Genomic DNA, 23,314 nt, shown 5'->3' on the forward strand with positions numbered 1-23,314 from the left:
CAGGTCTTTTCTTGTTTCATTTAAGTCCTGTAAAATAGCCAAGCGATCTTTGATATCAAAGCATTTTTCTTTAACCACTGAAGTCTGACTATCTAAGTCCTGGACTAACATTCTAGTCCCAAACAATAGTTTGTACGGACTGAGTCCTTTCAGAGAATTTCTTGGCAGGTTATTTAGACTACGTTGGACACTTATTAAATGTTTGACCCACCCAGCTCCTGAACCTAATACCTTTGCTGTTATAGATTGCTTTATGTCACGGTTTTTTCTTTCTACGATTCCGTTTCCCTCAGGATGAAATGGACAAGAGTACCGCAATGCAATGCCCATGCTGGTCATGGCCTCCCTATAAGCTCGAGAGCTAAAAGCAGAACCCTGGTCAGAATGTAGCATGCCAATTGCGTATGTGCAGATAAAGACTCGCAAATCTTTTATAACAGTTCTGGCGTCAGCCGATCGCTGGGGCCACATCCATATGAATCTCGTGCATGAATCCACTGCGACCAAGATATATTTATAGTTACCATCCCTTTGTAAGGGACCACAGTGGTCCAGGTAAACACAGGCTAATGGTTTATCTGAGATTAGAAGGGGCGTCTGTGCTGGTCGTTTCACTGTTGATACTTTCATTCTTTGACATATTTCACATTCTAGAACATAGTTCCTTGTCTGTCTTCTCATTTGTGGCCACCAGTATCTCTGTTTTAATAATGATACTGTGGCTGAAACGCCAGCATGTACAGAAGCAAGCCCTTCGTGTGCCGCAATGATGAGTCCTAACTTATGTTCCATGTTTGGAATTGCCCTATCCCCCACTCCAGGGATTCGAGCAAACGGAACATTATTTGCATCAGTTATGTATGAGTACTTTACTGGAAAGCCTTTCGGGAGTGTTTCTATCGCATCTTTTACTGTAGCGCTGACAGCCTGTAATATTTCGCTGTCTATTTTTGTTTTTGACCGAGTGATGGCAGCTACGGAAGCCGTTTGCACATCTGCCTTCGCGGCCTCATCAGCCAATGAATTCCCTGCAACGTGAACGCCATCACGTTGATGACTCAGTGTAAGTATCACATGAGTCTTTTGTAGTTCCTTTTGCAAAAGAACTACTTGTTCCGAAAGCATTTTATGCTTGATTGTGTTACCTTTTGCGTCTTTAAAACCATTCAGAACCCAGATCTGCAAGTATTCATTGTAAGATTGGACGCAGTAATATGAATCGCACACTATGAGTGTGGGGAATTCTCGATCGGTATTTTCAAGCGCCATCTTGAATGCCAGTAGTTCTGCTCTTTTAGCTGTACAGTCTCCTAGAGATTGAGTTTTAGTGACCACTGGTTTAAATTTACCTTCGTGCCAGCGACCTTTAACAATCGCGCACGCAGCACTGTAAGCTTGCTTACCCCCCACTGCGGGTTGTGCTGATCCGTCTGTATATATTATACAGCCGTAATGTTCTAGAGGCAGAATTTCGGTCGACGGAGGACATTCGAATACATATTGGAGAAACTCTTGTGTTTTTAAGTTGGGATCAAATTCGTATGCCACGTCTGTTGCAGCAAGAGAATTAGCCCATTGTATCCATCTCGGATGGAGTGCTTTAGCATTCGGAATGCTTACCTTTGTTACCGCCTCCAGGGCTGGTATCTGTGTCACGATGATTATTCGTTTATCTTGTGCTAGGGCTCGTTCTTTTGCTACAGCAGTCTGTACCGCGGTTAGAATTTTTTCCGTTGGGCTAAATTTCATTTCAGCTTTTGTGTACAAGTGTGATTTGTATGCAATTGGTACCTTCTCTCCCTCATTAGAGGTTAGGTACGTGAATCCGCATCTTCCTGGGATGACTCGAATCACAAGGTTGCGTGTGTTATCACGTGTTTGTAATTTTGTTTTAACTAACATATCTGTTTGTAAAGATCTCAAAATTTCTGTGTGTTTTTGAGTCCAACTGATTCTTTTAAAATCTGGTTTTATAAGATCATAGAGGGGTTTAACTCTCTCTGCATAATTTATAATGTAAGTTCTTACGAAATTTAGGAAACCTAGAATTGATTGTAAGTTTTTTAGTGTTCTAGGTGCTTGGATTACAGCACATTTCTCTAGGAAATTGTCAGCCAGGCTTTTGCCTTCACTTGATAGTTCATATCCTAAAAACAGGACTGTTAGATGGGCAATTCTTGACTTTTTAAAGTTGAATTTGTAACCCTCTGCTGCGAACCCAAGTATTATGGTGTTCACTCTCTTCAAGTGAGTATCCAAGTCATCATCTGTTAGATAGATGTCATCGACATAAGATAATGCCTCATCATCATATATTTGTAGTAACTCTGTTACTCTTGCTGAGAATAATCCTGGGCTGTTCTTGAACCCCTGGGGCAAACGACAGAAATTTTGTTGCGCGCCTTTTATTGAGAACGCGGTCAAATATCTGCTGTCTGGTGCTATATTTTGACAGAAGAATCCATTAGAGATGTCTAATGTTGTTTTGTATTTTTTGCGCACTATGTTATTCATTAGTGCAGCACTATGCGAATTTTGTACTGCAAAAGTTTTGCAACATGAGTTCAAGTGTCTGTAGTCCAAAACAAGACGATATGAATTGTCTGGTTTGGAGACAGGAAACAAAGGATTATTCATTTGTGAGGTGCAAGTTTCAATCACCCCCTGGTATTCAAGTTGATCTAGGATCTCTTTTACCAGTTTTTTAGCTTCTTGCTTAATTGGGTACTGCCTCTGTGCAGTAGGTTCTGATTTTAACTGGATTTTGTGAGGAGGAGAGTCCTCATCCCATCCCACATGGTTTTTATATAATGCAGGAGCTTGGGCTACTGCCCACTTTCTTGCAAGTGTATATTTTTTATGAATTGGAATATGATTTTAGAAGGCAGGCATAATTATTTCTTCTCCATGAGGGCACTCCCTGACAAACTCTGGTGGCCAGTCTCTTTCAGCTAGAAGGATGTCATAGCCCTTGGAGAGATTATCCCAAAAGAGACCCCTTATTTTCCTAGTCTTATCCCCCTCTATACGCAATGTTATTTCATATATTTTATGAGGTTTGCTAACTCTGGTATCTGCAGTTTCCACCTGAATGTATTCATTCGTGTCCACTGTCTCCAGATGATTCATAAGGATCTTGCGAGCTATGCTCACTTCTGCTGCGCTGTCTAGCATTGTCTGAGCCCATTCTCCGTTTTTCAGCTGTGTCCTCAGTATTCCCGGCATGGTTGATTACTTTAATACTGGCTACCTTCTTTTTTGGAAATTGTAATTTTTTATTTTGATGAGCAGGTTCCTTGTCTTTGGACTTGACGTGCTCTTCCCTGTGTTCTGACCGTCCTCTTCTTTCCGATTTCTGCGAGGAAGTCTGAAAAGATTGAGAGGGACGTGTATCAATATCTTGATATCTATCAGGTTTTTTTATATTATCCCTATTTCTAAGGTTGTATTTTTTCACAGAGGGCTCCCTTTGGGGAGACTTGCGTCCTTGGTCCGGAGATCTTTCTCTCCGCCGAGGAGACCTTCCTCTGGACTGGAATCTTTTTTCTTTGGGAGTGGATTGTTTATTTCCGTCCCAGATCTTCTTTGAAGTGTTTAGGTTATTTTTAATAAATACCTTTTCAGGACTTTCAATAAGTTGGGGTTTTACAGGTATTCCACCCAAACTATCTCTTCCTAGTTCTTCATAGGATTTTTCTATGATTCTGGCAATTTCAAATGGTTGATCTGCTATATTTGTCTCTTTCAACCTCTGGCGGATCGCCACATTTGCTGCTTATCCCTTTATATTGGCTAATAATATTGCCGAGACCTGCTTGAAGTCTTTTAGTAGTTTCATACCAAGAGTTAAAGCAGGTTCTGGACCGTATTCATCTTGAATTTGTTTTAGCACATCTGGTATTACTGACATGGATGGAACACCATGTGTTTTTGTGTAAATGGAAGCAAAGACTGTACCCCAAGTGTCACAGTCCTCCACATGTGGTGCGATTCCCATTGGAAGACAGATAGTCAGAATCCTGTGTTTCTCAACCGGGGTGGTATCTGGAAATACCGCCTCTATTTGAGTGATTTTTTGTGCTAACCAGAATGGAATTTGTTCCCGTTTTGTGGGTACTTTACCTAGACAGGACTGTATGTTCTGTGGTGTAATTTTATTTGTGTTCCCCTGATGAGGGATCAGCTGTGGAATTTTAATAGTTGGTTGGACTGTTGAAGTCCGCATTACATATTGGACTAATTGTCTATGTATTTTAATTAGTTGTTTTAGCTGTGCTAAAAGATCTGGTGCAGACATTTCTTCAATGTCTGGATGTGGTGTGTATCCGGCTAGGACCGGCCACGTTGCTCCTGGTCTACCTAGTGGACCGAGCCTGGTGATGTGATTATTATGTTTTAGGGCGCCATTAAACCAGAGCAGGTGCTCTTGGTATTTGAGTGGTATTTCCACCTCCTCGAAAGGAGTGTACTCATTAGGAGGTTCCTCTATTTTATAATAGTGGAAGTCCTTTGTTACAGCGTTTGCTGCTGGAAAGTTTATCCATGAATAGAATACCTCTATCTGCCGATATTCGTGTGCCTCAATTACGAATATGACTGTACCACCTCTCGGTGTCAGCCCATTTTCTATAAGTTTTAAAGTTATAGATTTTCTTATGTTGACCGGGATGAGTATTGCATCCGGGTCTTGCTGTAGGAGACTTGTGTCATCCGCTAGGAGTTGAGCTGCTAGTCTAGCGGTCTCTCTTTCTACTTCATTGTCTGACATTTTACTGTCAAGAAGGTTATTTTGTTTATTTGCAGATCAGGTTTCTATGGAAACAAAGATTAGATGCACATTATTTGGAACAGTGTATCCTTCAACGTTGAATAAACCAAGAACCATACATAGGAGTCTCCTCCTACTAAGTTTGGCGGATTTAACCTTTCACCCACTCCAGACGTCTTTGGAGTATTATGGGGAAAAAGGGGTGTGTGTGAAAAAGCACGACTGAGTTACTCTAATGTCTTACGTTAGATTTATCGCCTATCCAAACCGTTGGGCGCCATGTAGTGTAGTTCCTATTATCCCAATAGGCTCTGCGCATTGGAATAATATCTTCAATAGTATAGACGTAGGACAGAGGTTAACTAGGTCTTCTACTGACGATATTAGACTTAAAGTTTAGTGTTTGCCAGCTAGCTCAGAGTTCACTAGAAACTTTCTCGAATAGACAAGGAGGAGTTTAACCTCCCTGGATAGACAAGAAGGGATTTAGTTTCTGACAACCATAGAACATGACAACTTTGCTCTCCCCTAATCAACAGTATATCTCTAGAGTCGTGTGAAAACAAAAGACAACTTATTTTACTCAGTCAGTTCAGTGCATTCTTAGTTTCACCAGATTTTAGAGAAAAGGAAGAGACGGGCGTGTTCAATAAAAAGATGTTATTTATTGATCAGTCTCTTTTCTCATACAAGAGATCAACTGGTGCTTCTAACTACGCCTACCCCAATGTACCTGACCTAAGCCTAATACGTGGGCGGGAGTAGATAAGTAGCAGTTTAAGTTAAGTTTGCTTTGCCAAGGGTCTGCTTCAAGAATTCTCTGCAAGGGGTTATTCAGTTCAGTACCTGGGATTTAGAAGGCTGGAGGGCTGGTATCTCTATCTCAGGGCTTGATATCCCAGCTGCCTGCAAGGGCGGCTGGAAGCGCCGGAGCTGGATTTCTCGGCAGGAGAAAAGGCAGCGTCTCTCTCTCAGCGCGTCAGAAAGGAGGGCAGCGTCTGTGGGCTTCGCTGTCAGCTGGGCTCCTCGGCAAGTCTCGCTGCTCCAATCTTGTCACCACCTCGTGTGTTTGCTTAAGGCAATGTCGGTATTATTTATACCTGAAAGGTGCCGAGATTGACGTAAGGATGAACATAAATACGTCAATAAGGATGTCATACGAACTGGTCGTTCGCACATTCTTTACTGAAGTTCTCGGCTAAATCAAAACAATGGCTGCGGGGATTTCCCAGGTCGCTGTAGGTTTGATTTGTTTTAAGAACACCGTATGCCTATTAGGGGGCTGGAGAAATAGTGCTTGCCTAATGAGATGGCATGCGCTATGACCTAATCAGATAACGGGTTTCTGTGCCGTTGTATGGCTAATCAGATAACGGGTTTTCGTGCAGTTGAATGGCTGCTAGTTAATTGTTAACCAGACAAGGGTCAGAAATAGGGGGATCGATACAGTACCCATAGTAAATACATCACAGGCCAAGGACCTCATATAGGAGTGTAAGCTTATTACTAACACCTCCATCCGTTGTGCTCTGGATGTAGCAGACACCGCCTCCCGATCTGTCAACACAAGTGTCCTTCTGCGTAGACATGCTTGGTTATGCATTTCAGGCTTTTAACCTGAAGTACAAACTTCCATCCTTAATCAGCCATTTGACGAAAAACACTTTTTCGGATCTACAGTGGATTAATCTCTGGAGAAGATGAAAAAAAGACACTGACACGGCTAAATCAATGAGAGACTTGCAATTGAAAGCTCCCAGACGTTATTTTAGTCGCACCTTTTACAAAGGCACCTCCAGAGGCTGCTCCTCTGACGACTCCACCTCTTATAAACCTCCCACCCAGACCACATTTACCAGAGGTTATCAAAGAGGAGGTTACAGAGGCAATAATAGCAGCTGACAGGTGGGTGAGACATATCGTCAATCGGGATATTGTCTAGAACTCCCCTCTACCCCCCCAAACACACCAGCCAGACAATGTCCAATGTCTACAGAGCAGTTATCACTACTAAAACAAGAGATAATCTCCCTCTTACAAAAACTTGCAATAGAACCAGTTCCCCTGTATCAACAAAACACTTGGGTTTACTCCCTGTACTTCCTCATTCCAAAGAAGGACGGATCTCGGACACCCATTCTAGACCTCAGACCCCTAAACCTCTACATACAATCAGATCACTTTCACACGGTCACGCTTCAACAGGTGCTTCCTCTGCTCGCACAAGGCAATTTCCTTGCCACTCTAGATCTCAAGGACGCGTACTTTCATATTCCCATTCACACCTCTCACAGGAAATATCTCAGGTTTGTAGTGGACGGTCGCAATTATCAATTCAAGATACTCCCATTCAGAGTTACCACAGCACCGAGTCTTCACTAAGGGCCAGATGTAGGTAAATCCTATTTACAGACTCCTAAATACCGACTCATACCGAATCGGTATTTAAGAGTCGGTAAATAGGAAGGAGGCAGATGTAGGTAAAAAATTACCGATTCTGTAAGAGTCGGTATTTACCGAACGTAAATACCGAATCCTGCAAGGGTGCAGGGGGTGTCACTTTGACACCCTCTAGCACCCCAAGTAAACCCCAAGTACAGGCATGTGTGCCATGTGGCACACAGACATGCCCTAAGGGCATGTCTGTGTGTCACATGGCACAGGTGTGCATGCACAGATGTGCATGCACACCTGAATTCGGTATTTTACCACCTAATAGGATTGGGTGGTAAAATACTGACTCTTAAGGGCCTGTGGCACTCTTAGGAGTGTCACCTACATATGGATTTACAGAATCGGTATAGTTACCGATTCGGTAAAATACCGAAGTGGTAAATTTACCGAATCGGTAAATATACCGATTGTGTAAATTCAGACCCACCTACATCTCAAAAGCCAAATACCGGTCGGTAACGACCGGTATTTGGCGACCTACATCTGGCCCTAAGTGTCTAGCAGTAGTGGCGGCTCACCTAAGAAGGCAGCATATTCATGTCTACCTAGACGACTCGCTCATAAAAGCCAAGTCATACAACCAGTGTGTACACCACACTCACGCCACAATCCAACTGATGCACGACTTAGGGTTTACCATAAACCTCCCAAAGTCTCACCTACAACTGTCCCACATACAACAATATCTTGGGGCTACAATAAATACCTCAAAGGCACTTGCATATCCCAGTCCAGCCAGGATATTAAGCATACAAAGCATTGTCACAAAGTTTCAGCCCCAACACTCTCTTCCAGCTAGAGTGTTCATGCAACTCATAGGGATGATGGCCTCCTGCATATTCATAGTACCTCACACAAGACTCCAGATGCGTTCCCTACAGGAACGTTTAGCATGTCAGTGGAACCAAGTTCAAGGTCAGCCGACCGATCTGGTGTTGGTGGACGGTCGCACATATCGCTCTCTGCAGTGGTGGAACACCAAAAACCTTTCCAAAGGGCAACCGTTCATCGAGCCAGTTCCACAGATTGTGCTAATAGCGGACGCATTGCTTTCCGGCTGGGTAGCTCATCTTTTACATCATACCATACAGGGTAGTTGGACACCCCAACAAAGGTTGCTCCACATTAATCATCTAGAGTTACTAGCCATATTCCTAGCATTAAAATCGTTCCAGAAACACATTCTGGGCAAAGCTGTCCTAGTCCGCAGAGACAATATGACATTAATGTATTACATGCAGAAACAAGGCCGGACACACTCCCTGCAACTCTCCAAACTAGTACGAAGCAAATGGAGATGGGCTATTTCTCAAAACATTTTTCTCCTAGCCCAACACGTTCCAGGAATCCAGAACAGCATAGCAGATCGGTTTAGTCATCAAACGCAACAGACTCACGAATGGGAACTTCGTCTGCAAGTTCTTCAACCATTTTACCAGTTGTGGGGACAGCCAGAGATGGATCTCTTCGCCACACACAAAAACGCCAAATGCCCAAGCTTCGCCGCGAGGTATCTACACTCATTGTCCAAAGGCAATGCGATACGGATGCATTGGTCAGGCAGATTTGCGTACTCTTTTCCGCCTCTCCCACTCATTGCACAGGTAGTGTGCAAACTGCAGCAACACTCACTTACTCTCATCCTAGTTGCTCCAACATGGGCCAGACAACCGTGGTACTCCACATTACTAGAACTATCCCTGGTGTTAGGGGGACTCCTAAATACTGAATTTAGGGATGTTAAGGGGAGTTCAGGGTAGTACCCCTGGAGTGTCTACACCCCCTATATGAGCTCTTCCTGTGGAGAGTGGACATACTTGTGCCCTCACTCCTGGTTTTTCCAAATTCAAAATGGTGAACCCTTGCTTGACTGCACTTTAAGTGGCCCTCCTTAGGGGTATGCCTAGCCTGAAAGTGCAAAACACCTGCTATCAAATTTTCTGCGTGCTCTGGTGCTAAATGTCCCCTAGGTTTGGAGGCGGAAGCTGTTGAGGCATATCACAGGCGGCAGGGGATTTGAAGCCTCTGGCCTTGTTACACTAATTCACTAGTCATCCTGCTGGGGGAGGTGATACCACCTTACTCCGCAGCAGGCATTGTTTCTGACCTCAGAGTGTGGGCTCTCACCTACGGGGGTCAGATCCGTCTGTGGTTGTAGGCCGGACTATATCAGTCATGCAACACAGGAGACTAGTAGGCTTTCAGGGGCCACCTCTTAAGTTGCCCTTTAGATGCATGTCACAAATCTGATACCGGCATCAGTATGGATTTATTGAGACGAGGTGTTTGATACCAAACACCATTATTTTTAGTGAAGTCATTATGTAGCTGGGTAATTCACAATGAACAGTACCCAGTACATATGCTTAAGATGGCTTCCTGATCACTTGCAATGTCTTAGTAATGAGACTAGACATAACGGGTATATCTGCTCGGGCAGAAGTGCCCTCGCATGTAATATAATGTACCCTGCCGTAGGGCTCGAAGGCCTGCTGTTGGGGTAACTTATATAAGACATGCAGTGTACCTGGGCATTGCACACAGGGAGTGCGCAATAACATTTTTTCAGAAGGACAATCTGTGTGGGTCCCTTTGGGTGGCATAATGCAAACCGCAGCCCATACGGACCCTCTTTATTACTCATGCCCTGGGTACCATACGCTCGATTTACCAGGGACTTACAAGGGTGCTCAAGTCCTTGCCAATTGCGGTACAGTTGAGCATGTTCCATCGTTTTTAGTCAAAGAGCACTGGGGCCTGTTTAGTAGGAAACCAGTGCATATAGTCAAGAACATCAATACATACAAAGGGGGCCAAGTGAAAAAGGGGCACTTTCCTACACTATTCCCTCTGCTGTCTTTACTCAATTGCCCCCTCCCACAATACTTACTTTCAACTGGTTCCTTAGCTGGCAACTTCTGACCAAGATTTGAATATTGCATTAGTTTCTTCTGTGTAGATTCAGAGCACACTGATGTGCTATCTAGGTGAAGTTCTCACTTGTGTGAAGACAACCTCTTTCAATAGCACTTCATTCACAGAAGACTTCATCCAGTTGGTATTGAGCAATATATAAAAGGGACTGCTATTCATGCCTACAGTTTGTAGTCTCATCCATCTGCACATATATCAGTGTTATCTTTACTCACAGGAACAGCTCCAGTCGTGAACGATTGGACAAGGACCGTGACCGTGGAAACTGGCGCGACCATGACCGTGGAGACCAGCGCGACCATGACCGTGGAGACCAGCGCGACCATGACCGTGGAGACCAGCGCGACCATGACCGTGGAGACCAGCGCGACCATGACCGTGGAGACCAGCGCGACCATGACCCTGGAGACCAGCGCGACCATGACCGTGGAGACCAGCGCGACCATGACCATGGAGACCGGTTTGAGCGCCTGGAGTGTGGTGGTGAGTGGAGTGATCGCTTCGACAGAAGTGAAAAGGGTGACCGATTTGAGAGGCCCGGGGCTAATGGAGAGGTTGGACCGGATGGATGAAAATAGACCAACAGTCACAAAACTAAGCTAAAGCAAAGAAACAGAGGACCGTAGCAGAGAGCGGGAGGCTAGAATTCCACAGGAAGCATTGAGGAAGGTGCCTAGTATAACAGAGCAGAGAGACCGCAGGAAGGAAGTTGGTAAGTATGGGTCATCCTGGGCGAGGCGTGATATCAGTTTCATCATTTAGTGTACATTATGGAGTATGTAGAGTTTGCTTGGTTTATTTAGATTGAAAAGGAGAGGGGTGGTCTGGAAGGGGTCACCAAGTATGAACAGGTCTACTCCCATCTACCAACCTATTTGAAAGTACTAGCGTGACCTCTTACTAATAATGTTTGAAAGTGTTACGGTTACAGTAACTCTTATCGCTTTGTTTTCACATTGTAAGTTGCCTTTGCATATGCTTACTATCTAAAATCACAAAGAGAGCCTACCGTGGTACACATGGAGAAAAGAAAGTGGCTGTACATAATGTGAATTGTGAACACTGAAGGTTTTTCCTGTTTGATTCAAACATTTTGATGGCGAAGTTGCTTGTTCCCTTCCAGGTGATAAGTCCTTCTGCCATTTGAAGTGAGCCATTGCTGGGCACGACCCTTTTTTAGGTCTCGCCCAGGCAGCATATGTTCTGTTTCTTTGAGACTTTTTGTTTTCTAACAGTGGACTTAGAGGCACCCCATTGGCACATTGCACATGGTCACCCATGTGTTTGCTTCTTATTGGTTAGCTGCCGTAGGTTTCCTTCCTCTTCATGTGTTTGTCCCTCACTTGAAGTATGGGTGCTTTACTTGTGTCCTTCCAGTGCTTATTTTTTAGGCGCTACTTTTTCTTTGTGTTTAAGCATTCTACCAGAGTCTCTTTTTCAGCTGCTTGCCTTCTGTACTTCTCCCACCTCTTTCTCCTGCCTGCCCTCGTCTGTATTACTTGCAGTTGTCCGTCTTATTACCCTGTGTCACCTACCCACCCCTGCCAGGTTGTTGTCCATGTTGTTGTTTGCGGGCACCCACCCTCCCTAGTTCCATTGTCCGTGTACTTGCTCCCAGTCCCTCCATCTTCCATTGTCCTTCTCTCCCTCTATTGACCCTCCCTCTTTTTTTGCCTGCCACCTTCTGCGTTATCTCCCACCTCCCACACCGCAATAAACAAACAAGCATTTGCAATGTAATCGGTCTCGCCTTTGGGACCTTATAAGTATTTAGCCGTGCAGCAGATAATTGTGGGTACAGCAACATTTATTGTTCTACTGTGCCGGACATGAGGGAGTCTTGGACTACCAGCAGTAGCATAAGTAATTAAATAAAATGCACGCAGCAGGGAAAGGGTGCAGTGCCATACATAGGCTGTTACTAGGTGTCCCTTGGGACCTCTTTTAGCCACAAAAGGCACCCTGAAATCTTGACGAATCCAACACATCCCCAGTGGCCCTTCATTCACCCAAGTCCAGGTCGTGGCAGGAGCCATGAAAATGCTTAATTATACCACTGGCACAAACAGTCTCCCATGGAAGAGAATGCTTCAGTTGTAAAAATTTTTTTAAAGGATTGCGCCGCAGGAAAAGAGCAAAAGGGTGTCCATGTGTTTTTATGTATTTGTATCTGTTATGGGAATGGAGATGTTACAGGCCAAACTTTAATTTTTACATTTACTGCTTGGCCATTAAAACAGATTAGAGAGCAGAGGTGGGAGAGTGTAGAGGGAATACAAAATAAACAGTCAGCTGGGTGCACTTTGACGAAGTGATGTATATTGTGAAAGGAATGCCTCAATGCCATTTACTTTTAAAAACCAGCCGAAGAACAGGGAGAGCAGGCTGTATGCTTGGGAGAAGGCGAGTACACACCTAGGAACAAAGGAAGTGCGCTGCTGGTGCCAGCACTAGGCTGAAGCGCACTCCCGCTTGTCACCTTCTTTAGTGAAAACTGGCTGCCTGTCTACGGAGGTGTGCTGAGCTCCAGTACAGGGGGTCTGAGAAGGAAGGACAGCGAGCAAGACACTCAGAGCGGACTTTGTTTCATGCACACTGTAGTCCAGGGGAGGAGTCACCTATCTCGTGATACTTCGAAGACTCTTCCAAGACAACAAGGTGCAAACAACCGGACCCAACACTAGGCGGCGATCTATGCTAAGATATGAATGTCAGCAGCCCTACATGCTAAGAACAGATGCATACTGGTAAGTAGCATTTGCCTTTCTTTCGCTTTTTCAGTAGCAGTAAGTATCTGAAAACGCAGCGCTTGCACCACCACAAGCTTGATGTATGAGCCGTGCTCAATAACCAAACGCAGCTGTTGCTGCGTAAACGTTACATTTTTGAAGCCTGTTAGATAATTGTACACAATGTTTAAAGGAATGAGCCAGCCGGTGGGTGCAAGTGTTAGGCATGTTTTTATTTGCAACACATCCGTTTGGGGTTATAAAGGAGGACATTTGCTAGATCATGTTAAGTTTAGATGTATTTCATCCATTGGAGTGTGCAGGGTTTCTGGCTCGTGTGCAGCGGGAGTGGTGTCTACTCTACAAGAGACAGCTCGGAGTGCTGGCTCCACGTTCCACGTTCGTGGCTGCTGCTATAAGGGGCATCTCCTGACTGGCCGCCATTGTTAAAGCGCAGCATGGCGTGCTTCCCCCAGAAAAAGATAATGTTATAAAAGTTGAGTTGGGCGAGCCGTGCAGAAGAAAAGACAGGTGCGCGGCCACCATTGTTAAAATTTAAGTGCGGCATAGAGCGCTGCCAATAAAAGAAATAATGTTATATAGTTGAGTTGGGCGAGCTGTGCAAAAGAAAAGAAAGGTGTGTGGCCGCTATGTTAAAGATTTAGGGGCATATTAACAAGGCCAGGCGATAATCATCGCTAAGTGCACTTAGGATAATTATCGCAGGCCAACTCTGAATTTTATCGCAGATATAGCGTGCTATCAGCAACGCTCATCTCGAAAGCAATAAAATTCAGAGCACAAGCTGCCAATTGTGAGATTAACGCTGGAAATACAGCAATAATCCCACAAGGTTTGGCAATAGCTTGCTGATAGGGATAGACATACTTAACCATGATATCCACCTTACATAGGATATCATGGCTAAGTCAGAAAAATAACAGACGTAAAAAAGCAGCATTAACCGCAGTTAGCGCTGCTTTTTTTTATCGCTAACATGGTTAGCGATATCCTTGATAATAGGCGAAATGTCCCTCAGCAATATTTCTCCTATTATTTTACTCTGGAACGCCCCCTTTGCATCGCATTAGAGATGCAAGGGGAAGCGTAGAGTAAAAGGGTGCTAACATGCAAATTTGCGAGTTAGCACCCTATTGCTTATAGGGTGCTAGTTTTATCTCCGCTTTTTTTGGCTTTTAAGGCCAAAAAGGCAGAGATCAAGCCCTTGTTAATATGCCCCGAAGGGCGGTCTGCCACGCTGAAAAAATTAAACCTAGAATATTTTAATGCAGGGACTTTTACTGAGCAGCCCACACTAAGCAACGGAAAAAAATAAAACCACGACTCAAATTACAAGAACAACTTTTCGGGGATGTGCCTAGCTGTCGTGCGTGAAACACCAGCTACGACGAAGAAGTCATTAACAAAAGAGTGCTCAGAATCAGTAAATAAAACATATTGAGTATATTAACATTTAACATGTGCTGTCCTCATGAGAGGTTACAACTGTAAAAAACTAAAGGCTAAGGAAGGACTACTAAAGAAATTAACCAAAGAAAAAGAAGCATTTCAAAAAGACAGTCAAAGGAGCCAATTAAAAACATGGGCGGAGCTTAAAACCCATATTCTGAATACAGCTTGTCTCAAAAAAACAGTGCAAGCTCTGCCTAGGCGAGACTAATAAAAGCACTGACTCATCATGCTGCTTTTTCTACCACACCGTCTGTTGTCTGTGTTGCCTCACTTTCCTCTAGCAATTTAAAAAACTAAAGCGCTAGGACACAACCAGTGTTGGCAGCATCATAATTAATTTGTTTTACTTTCAGCCGTACTGCACAGCAGCCGTGCTGCTGTGCAACAGGCCTAAAATATATTGACAAAGCCAATAGGGACGGTTTATTGTAATGTAAAATGTAATGTGTATACTTGTAGAGCGCACTGTTGCCAGCCGGCGTCCTGGCGCTGTATACCGCTGGGGAACTCGTCCTGGCTTTCCCTGTGAGATGGTCCTTGCTGGGAATCCCCAAGGTGGAGCCAGGCATCCCCGGCGTTGATGGGGCCGTTGTGGAGATTAGGCAAGCTAATGCCCAGAGTTGCCGAGTGCGACCCCTGGTTAGAGTAGGCACCGAGGCGAGAATTATCGAGTCCGCTGACCCTAGTCCACGACCCAGCCGCGTCGGGAATCGAACCCTGGTCCTGGGCCGACTTCTGCTTCCGGTTCTGCCGCCTCTAACCAGTGAGCCACACCACTCCACTATTGGGAAGGGAAGAAGGTTTTTTTTGTTTGTTTGTTTGTTTCCTCCACTTCCAGGTTGGGTACCTGGGCGAAAGGCGCTCTGCTAATTGGGGATGTGGGCAGTTCGAAGCCTACGGAGCAGGGAAGCAGGGTGGGGGGTTTGTTGCAGTTGGGGGGGGACAAGAGGGGGGTGGGGGGGTAGGCAGGGAAGGTCACACAGAGGAGGGTTGGGGGTTAGGTTGTTAAGGTCACACCGAGGTAGGGCACATATCCTGGAACAGCGAAGCAGGAAGCACAGGAATGAACTGGCAAGCAACAGTGTCCATGGCTACGAAGTGGGATAAAAGTCTTAAATTGATTAGCTGGAACGTCAATGGTCTGGGGGACAAACGTAAACGGAGTATTGTGCTACAGTTTGTGAAGAGACACCTCCCGGAGTGTGTCCCTTCAAGAGACACACTTGAGGGGTAACACATGTCAGGCGCTAAACAGATAGGGGTACACCTCGGCGGCGCATGCCGGTTTTACTTCAGGGTCTCGAGGGGTAGGCATTCTGCTGCGACGAAACCTTCCCATGGTGGTAGACCGTACAGAAGTAGATTTCGGGGAAATGGGAGAGTGGTAGACTCAATTTAGTGACGGTCTATATTCCACCGGGTCTCCAAACGCAATCCTATCATGATCTGGGAGAGATTCTACTGTCCCTCCCGGAGGGGCTCCTCCTGATAGTTGGCGACTTCAATGCGGTTGTCTCTGGGCAGATAGACAGGCAGCCAGCTAGAGACATCGGGCAGGACAAAGGTGGCTTCCCAACCTTCTGGAGGCTTTCGGACTTGTCGATCTCTGGCGCCTCCTGCACCCACACAAAAACAATACACTTTCCTATCAGGTCCACACCGTACTTTCTCGCGCCTAGATTACCTCCTTGCGCCAATGCACCAAGAAGCGACGATCCGTGAGGTCACCCACCTGGCGCGAGGCATTTCGGGTCACTCCCCTCTCTGGGCACATATAACACTGGGCGACCGGAAGGCTGGCTGTGTGGCTCCTATTGCCGCCTGGCATACAAAGGGCGAGGCTACCAAAAAGAAACTCGCTCAGTTGATCGATCGCTACTTTGAAGAAAATGTGGGGACCGTAGATTCAGGGGTGGTCTTGTGGGAGGCCTTCAAGACGGTGTTGAGGGGAGAAGCACTCTCGGCGATAGCGGGGCGCCGCAAAGAACGTGAGGCACGATTGCGGACTCTAGAAACTGATCTGCAGGTACTTGAGGGTACTGCGCAGAGCGATGGGAGCCCTGACACGATACACCAGCTTCACTTGAAGGCTACAGAGTACAAGGACCTTGCTATTGACGCTGCCAAGACACTGGCAAGGGACAGAGAGGGCAGGTTTTACGATCAGGGAGACAAGGCGGGCAAATTGATAGCGTGCTTAGATAAGAAGCAGCAGGCTCAGAAGGTGGTGGCTGAACTTAGGACGGACGCAGGAACTGTTCTTACGGAACCACATGAGATTGTCCAGGAGTTTGCATCACATTATAAACGGGTCTACGCTAGGAGATCCGAAAAGTCGGAAAGAGTGTCGGCGGCCTTCTTAGACGACATTGTCCTTCCCTCCCTCTCCGAGGAAGAACAGGAGACTCTAGAAGCACCCCTGAACGTGGAAGAGATAGTGAAGGCCATTCATGACCTTCGCCCCGGAAAGGCTCTTGGGCCCAATGGTCTACCTGTGGAGTTCTACAAGCTCAAACCTAACAGTCTTGGTATGCTTCTGAAACGGATGTTCGAGGAGAGTAGGGAGCTAGGTAGCCTGCCTCGGGATCAACGGATAGCTACCATCGTTGCTATCTCCAAGGTGGGGAAACCTAAAGAGTCATGTGCCTCATATAGGCCGATATCATTGCTCAATGTAGAGCCAAAACTCCTGGCCAAGGTCCTGGCCAACAGGATCAAACCGGTCCTCCATACCCTTGTACACCCGGACCAATCGGGCTTTATGCCTCACCGCAATACGGCACTGAACCTAAGACGTCTCCATGGGGTGCTGGGATGCTGCCCCCGGTTACGCATGGCTGCAGTTGTGGTGTCCTTAGACGCAGCAATGGCTTTCGACACACTAGAATGGTCGTACATGATGGCAGTACTTCCAAAGTTGGGGTTTGGCCCTAACTTTGTTAGCTGGGTGAAACTCCTGTACACAGAACCATTGTCTCAAGTTGTGGTCAACAATAAACTCTGAGGCCTTTTATTGGAGAGGGGAACAAGGTAGGGATGCCCCCTCTCTCCCCTGCCCTTTGCTCTGGCTCTTGAACCACTGGCAGCGTGGGTTAGGCAGACCCCCTCTCTGCAGGGGATACGGTGGACTGACGGCTGGGAGGACAGGATTTCGCTATATGCGAATGGCATCCTCCTATACCTTACGGCGCCGCACGAGTCCCTAAAGGCAGCACTCGATATCTTTCGGAGTTTTGGAGAATACTCCGGCTACAGTATTAACTGGGGAAAATCTCATCTATGCCTTGCACGAAGCCCCCCCACGGACACCGGCTGATTGCCCGATCCAAATAGTCAGCGACGGCTTTACATATCTAGGTATATACATCTCTAAAGACCGTGCCGCAAGATACGAGCGGAACCTCTTGCCACCCTTACAGCGGCTCCAGAGAGATGCCGCCGTCTGGAAGAACCTCCCGTTATCGCTGCTTGGCCGAGCTGCCCTATTTAAAATGATGGCGCTGCCACGATTCCTATATGCCCTCCAAAATCACCCAGACCTAGTCCCGCAAAAGTATTTCGCCGCTATTGAGGCAACCCAGAGGGACCTTCTCTGGATTGGTATGCCTCGTATTTCCCTCCAGAAGCTCACGTTGAACTGGTTTGATGGGGGGATAGCACTCCCGGATATCAGGAAATATTACTGGGCGGCACATCTGTCGGCCATTTATCAGGGTACATACTGTGCAGGGAATGAACCAGGGTACGAGATTGACAAATGGCTTCTTCCAGGAGGAAACTTCGAGGCGGCGCTTTACTCCAGACCGGGAAGGTACCGACTAACGGGGCCAACCAAACACTCTGTCCAGCTGTGGCATATAGTCCACAAGAAACAGGGCTGGACTGGAAGACTTACCCAGGCAACCCCACTGTGAGCTTCAGAGAAGCTAGGCACTCTTAGCCGCGCAAAAGGATTTAGAAACTGGGATCTCATAGGCATTTCTCGTATCAAGGATCTATGGGGCCCAGAGGGAGTACTCACATTTGATACCCTTCAGCACACATATGATCTAGCCCGGAAGGAAGACTTCCGCTACATGCAGGTCCGACATGCACTGCAGGGCAATATTCCTCCTGGGAAGCAACTCCCGGAGTCCTCGCCATTAGAGGATAGATTACTGGATGGCCACATCCCAGAGAAGGCCATATGGCTCACATACAAAAAGCTCATTAATCATACTCCGGATCCATTACTAGCCCTTAGAGCGAAGTGGGAGGCAGACGGACTCGAGATTGACGATGAAGAATGGCGTGAATCGCTAGCGTCCCCAAAGGAAATAGCAATATCAGCTAAATTGCGATTGATTCAGTTGAAGATCCTGCACAGAGTGTACATCTCTGGTACCAGGCTAGTCTTGATGGGGCGCAGCAACAAAGGACTCTGTCGTAGGGGGTGCGGGGAGGTGGGAACCTTTCTGCACATATTGTGGGAATGCCGGGTGGTACATGCCTGTTGGACATGGGTACTTAACTGTATGAGGGCCGTGTGGGGGTGGAATTGCGACCTGAGGCGAAGAGGTGGCTCGTTAACATATGGGAACCCTCCGACCTCCCAGCGAAAAGCAAACTATGGGCCACACTGGGCCTGGCGATAGCAAAGAGAAACATCGCGAGGATGTGGGGGGGATGCCACACCACCAACACTTGGGGCTTGGCAGATAGATATGGACTGGAGCATGGTTCAGGAAAAGACGGTGTATGTGGCTAGGGGTGCCCAAGGAAGTGGGTAGCTGTGTGGTCTAAATGGAATGAATACAGGGGAAATATATGTGAGCCCCCCACGACTACGACTGTGGACGAGCTAATTGATTGATGATTATGGTAATGTAAGACATGGATTTAGACTTGTGTTAGATTTTGATTCGCCAGATTTTTAATTTATGTGTCTTCCTGAATATGTATAACTCATAATGCTGCTATGCCCTGTGTGTGACCGCTTTATGTTGAGTTTTTTCTTTGAAAATAAAAAGAATTATAAAAATAAAAAAAAAGACAAAGCCAATAGGTGTCTCTTAGATGAGACCTTTTAGGTTTGCTAATGCTTGCTACTTTTGTTTGGGGATGGAGTTTTTAGATGCAAATAATGCACACTTAGAAGCACTTGCTAGCCCCATGTCACCTCAAAGAAAGACAACATATCCTAGTAGATGTTTCTTGCAGTGATGTACACGGTATTATGTCCTGAATTGTTACATTTCATTAAAAAGACCCGTTAGCAACATTTTCAGGGAGAAAATTACATTAATATGTAGAAAAAAGGCAGAATGCTAAAATTATATAGCACTTTGCTGGAAATGGTCTGGCAGATCCTCCTTTGTAATTCAAACAGCAGCTCCTTTTCTTGTTAGACCCCCTAAAACCAGCTGTTTAGCTGCACCTTCATGGATCACTTCTGACTTATTCACTCTTATCGGCATGCATGAATTCTGTCAGTTAATTACCTGCTACTAATGACCAAGGGCCAGATGTAGGAAGCCTAATTCCGGTCGGTAACGGCCGAAATTACCGAATTTCGGCCGTTACCGACCGGAATTAGGCTTTTCAGATGGAGGTGGCCAAATTGTAGGATTCGGTAATTTACTGAATCGGTAACTTAAGGAATCGGTAAATTACCGAATTCTTAACATACCGATTCGGTAAATTACCGAATCCTTAATGTAGAGAGCACTCAAGTGAGTTCTTTTTACATTTAAGGATTCGTTATTTACCACCAACTATTAGTTAGTGGTAAATTCTGAATACCTTTTAAAAAGCAATTTTGTGCTTTTTATTCAGTGCCATGTGGCAGACATACATGCCCTTAGGGCATGTATGTGTGCCACATGTGCACCTATGCACTATTCAGGGGTAATACCGAATCGGTAATTCCCATTCATTCCTATGGGCCTCCAGGCCCATAGGAATGAATGGGAATTACTGAATCGGTATTTACCGATGCCTAATTACCGAATCTTACCGATTCAGTAATTGTTACCGAAAAATTATCTACATCCCATTTACCTATTCTTAAATACCAAATCGGTAAAATTCGGTATTTAAGAATAGGTAATTTGTTGGGTCCGGATGATCGCACATTGTTGTCCTGGAAGAGTCTTCGAAGTATCCTGAGATAGGTGGCTCCTCCCCTGGACTACAGTGCGCATGGGCATCGGCTCCATCCCCAGATTGTTTTTTTTCCGCCATTGGGTTCGGATGCGGTCTCGACGTCTCTCTGTCGGAACCGAGAAAAACTAGCTTTTTACGGGCCAAAAGGCCTTATATTCCTTGCGGCGGTATTGTTTGCGCACGGTCTCGAGTTCTTCCGTCTCTTTGAGTCGGAATCAGCGGAGTCGTTTCACTCTTCGGACATTGAGGCCTTCTCATCGCAACACGACTGCAACTTTTCAGCATGGAGCGGAGTCCGTTTAAAAACTGTCCGCTCTGTGGGTCCAAATACCCACATATCGACGTGCACCCGGTCTGTAACAAATGCCTTTCACCAGACCATAACGAAGACAACTGCATGGCCTGCGCCAGATTCAGGTCAAAGAAGACACTCAAGCTTCGGCGCGCGGTGCGCCTTGAGGCCAGGCAAGCGGCCCCGGATCCAGAAAACATCTTCGGCGACCAAGAAGAGGAGGACCAGAGCCATCATCTTCAAATCTCCCCGCCCGAGACGGAAGTCGAGGCAGATCCGGTAGACGACGACGGAGTCGTGGGTCAAGGCCTTGAATACGTCGACGAGGTAGGGGACGTCGAAGAGGTTTATGGGGCCGCGGAAGATAGCTCAGGGGATGAGCTATGCCCCGAAGGTTACGAGGATCAGGCTCGGGTCACGGGATCGCCAGTCGGCCTTACCCACGACCCCGTACCGCAAGCCACGGCCCCGCCTTCAGGCCCGGCCACGGACATACTTGCTGCGCACACCGTATCGAAACCGAAACTGAAACCTACGGTATCGACTACACCTAAAATGGCCGACCCTAAATCGAAACCGAAACTTATGGATTCGAGCGTCCCTAAGATGGCGGCCGTCCCACCAAAAACACCTAAACCCGCTGCTTCATCGACTCCGTCGGCCACCGGTCCACAGAAGTCGAAGAAATCTGTCGATTCCACAGTGTCGAAATCGGCGCCAGAGGAGGTTTCCTCTAAAAAGGGAGTTCGGCATGGGTCGACCGCTGCGACGCCGTCAAAGCCCGTCAAAGCCAGCGACACGGCTCCAGTTCCGACTGGGACTTCGTTAGTCGGACGCGTGGTGGAGACGGAGCCGGCGAAATCACACGGATCGAAAGCTGGAACATCTACGCATCGGTCCAAGGACTCTGGGTCGGCGGCTGCGGCATCATCGCCCAAGACTCAGAAGGGCCAACAGGACGTCGGATCCGAGGGCAAGGTCAAGACCTCCTCGTCGGCGCCAAAGGCCGCTGTAAGTGACGCGTCCCTCATCGCCTCTTCACTACAGAGAATCAGGGAGAAGGCCTCTGCTACGTCGGCTCCGATGCCCTCGCCACAGAAGCCGATGGACATTCCGGCAAAGCCTGCGAGTAAACTTCTCTTCCTTCTGCCGCCAAAAGAGGCGCCGAAGGCCTTTTCAACAAAATCGACGCCAATGAAGTCGGATTCTTCAACGTCAGGAGCACTTTCAGGTCGACTACTCGACTCAGAAGAGGATTCTGAGCGTTTTATCGACGCAGACACGGGCAAATTGACCCTTTACAAAAGGAGGATCACTTCACAGCCAGTGGACTCCTATGTTATCCCCCTGAAGAAGAAAAGGCTTACTCAGGACGCTTCAGCACTGATGGAACTTGTCCAGCCTCCTCCTAGAAGGAGCCCAACTCCTTCCCCAGAACACTCTGAGGGTGAGGGATATGGTGAAGATGACCAATACACTTTCCCCATCAATGAACCCGATGCACAGCAAGATTCATATGATGACATGGGTGACCAAGGCACCCAAACTGTGGGGCAAGACCCACAGCCTTTCAGTGCACGTGCATCCCCAACAGAAGATTCTGCAGGTTTTCATGCACTCATTGAAAGGGCAGCTGCTAATCATGATGTGGACATGCATGCTGACCCAGTAGAAGAAGACTTTCTATTTGACACTTTTTCGGTCTCTGAAAGGACAGTAAAGACACTGCCTATGCTCAAAAGGGTCCTCAAGCATGCTGCGGACATCTTTAAAGAACCTACCAGGGCGAGGGTGGTCAATCCACGTATCGAAAAGAAGTACAGACCAGCACCTGCAGACCCTGCATACATTCGGGGACAGTTGCCGCTTGACTCCCTTGTGGTCGCAAATGCCCGCAAAAGGGCCAACTCCCAAACAACGGGTGAAGCTCCTCCCCCGGATAAGGAGTCAAAAGTGCTAGAGGCAGGGGGCAAAAGGGTAGCTGCGCAGGCTGCCAATTTCTGGCGTATTGCAAATACACAGGCACTCTTGGCACGGTATGATAGGGCGCATTACGACACCCTTGAGCAAGTTTTACAATACCTGCCTCCGCAGTTTCAAGAGGGTACCAAACTGCTTATAGAGGAGGGCAAACTAATCTCCAATGCAGCCATAAAGTGTGCACTTGATGCAGCAGACACAGCAGCTAGGGCTATTAACACTAGCGTCATGCTGAGACGACAGGCGTGGCTCCGCATATCGGGGTTTAAACCGGGCATTCAAACAACCATACTCAATCAGCCCGTCAATCCTGATAGACTGTTTGGTCCTGATGTTGACACCACCCTGGAAAAGATTAAAAAAGACAACGAAACTGCTAAGTCTATGGGGGCCCTACATTCACAACAGTTCCGTGGCAACAATTTTCGTCGCTCAGGTGCACGTGGAGCCACCAGAGGACAGATGGGTCAACAATCACAATTCCCTAAAGGTGGAGCACAATCCTCGTACCCCAAGCAGAACAAAGGGGGTTACCGAGGA

The 23,314-nt window shown here is 46.7% G+C and overlaps 1 protein-coding gene across 1 annotated transcript in view; it reads left to right on the forward strand.

Annotated features, from left to right (window-relative positions):
• The window catches only part of LOC144791478 (eukaryotic translation initiation factor 4 gamma 1-like), a 324,564-nt gene that overhangs the window by 206,871 nt on the left and 94,379 nt on the right, over positions 1-23,314 (forward strand). Inside the window, exon 11 of the mRNA XM_078666169.1 lies at positions 10,374-10,639. Coding sequence (XP_078522295.1) covers positions 10,374-10,639 — 266 coding nt within the window. The remainder of the gene's footprint in view (positions 1-10,373; positions 10,640-23,314) is intronic.

This window comes from Lissotriton helveticus, chromosome 11, assembly GCF_964261635.1.
Source record: "Lissotriton helveticus chromosome 11, aLisHel1.1, whole genome shotgun sequence".
NCBI lineage: Eukaryota > Metazoa > Chordata > Amphibia > Caudata > Salamandridae > Lissotriton > Lissotriton helveticus.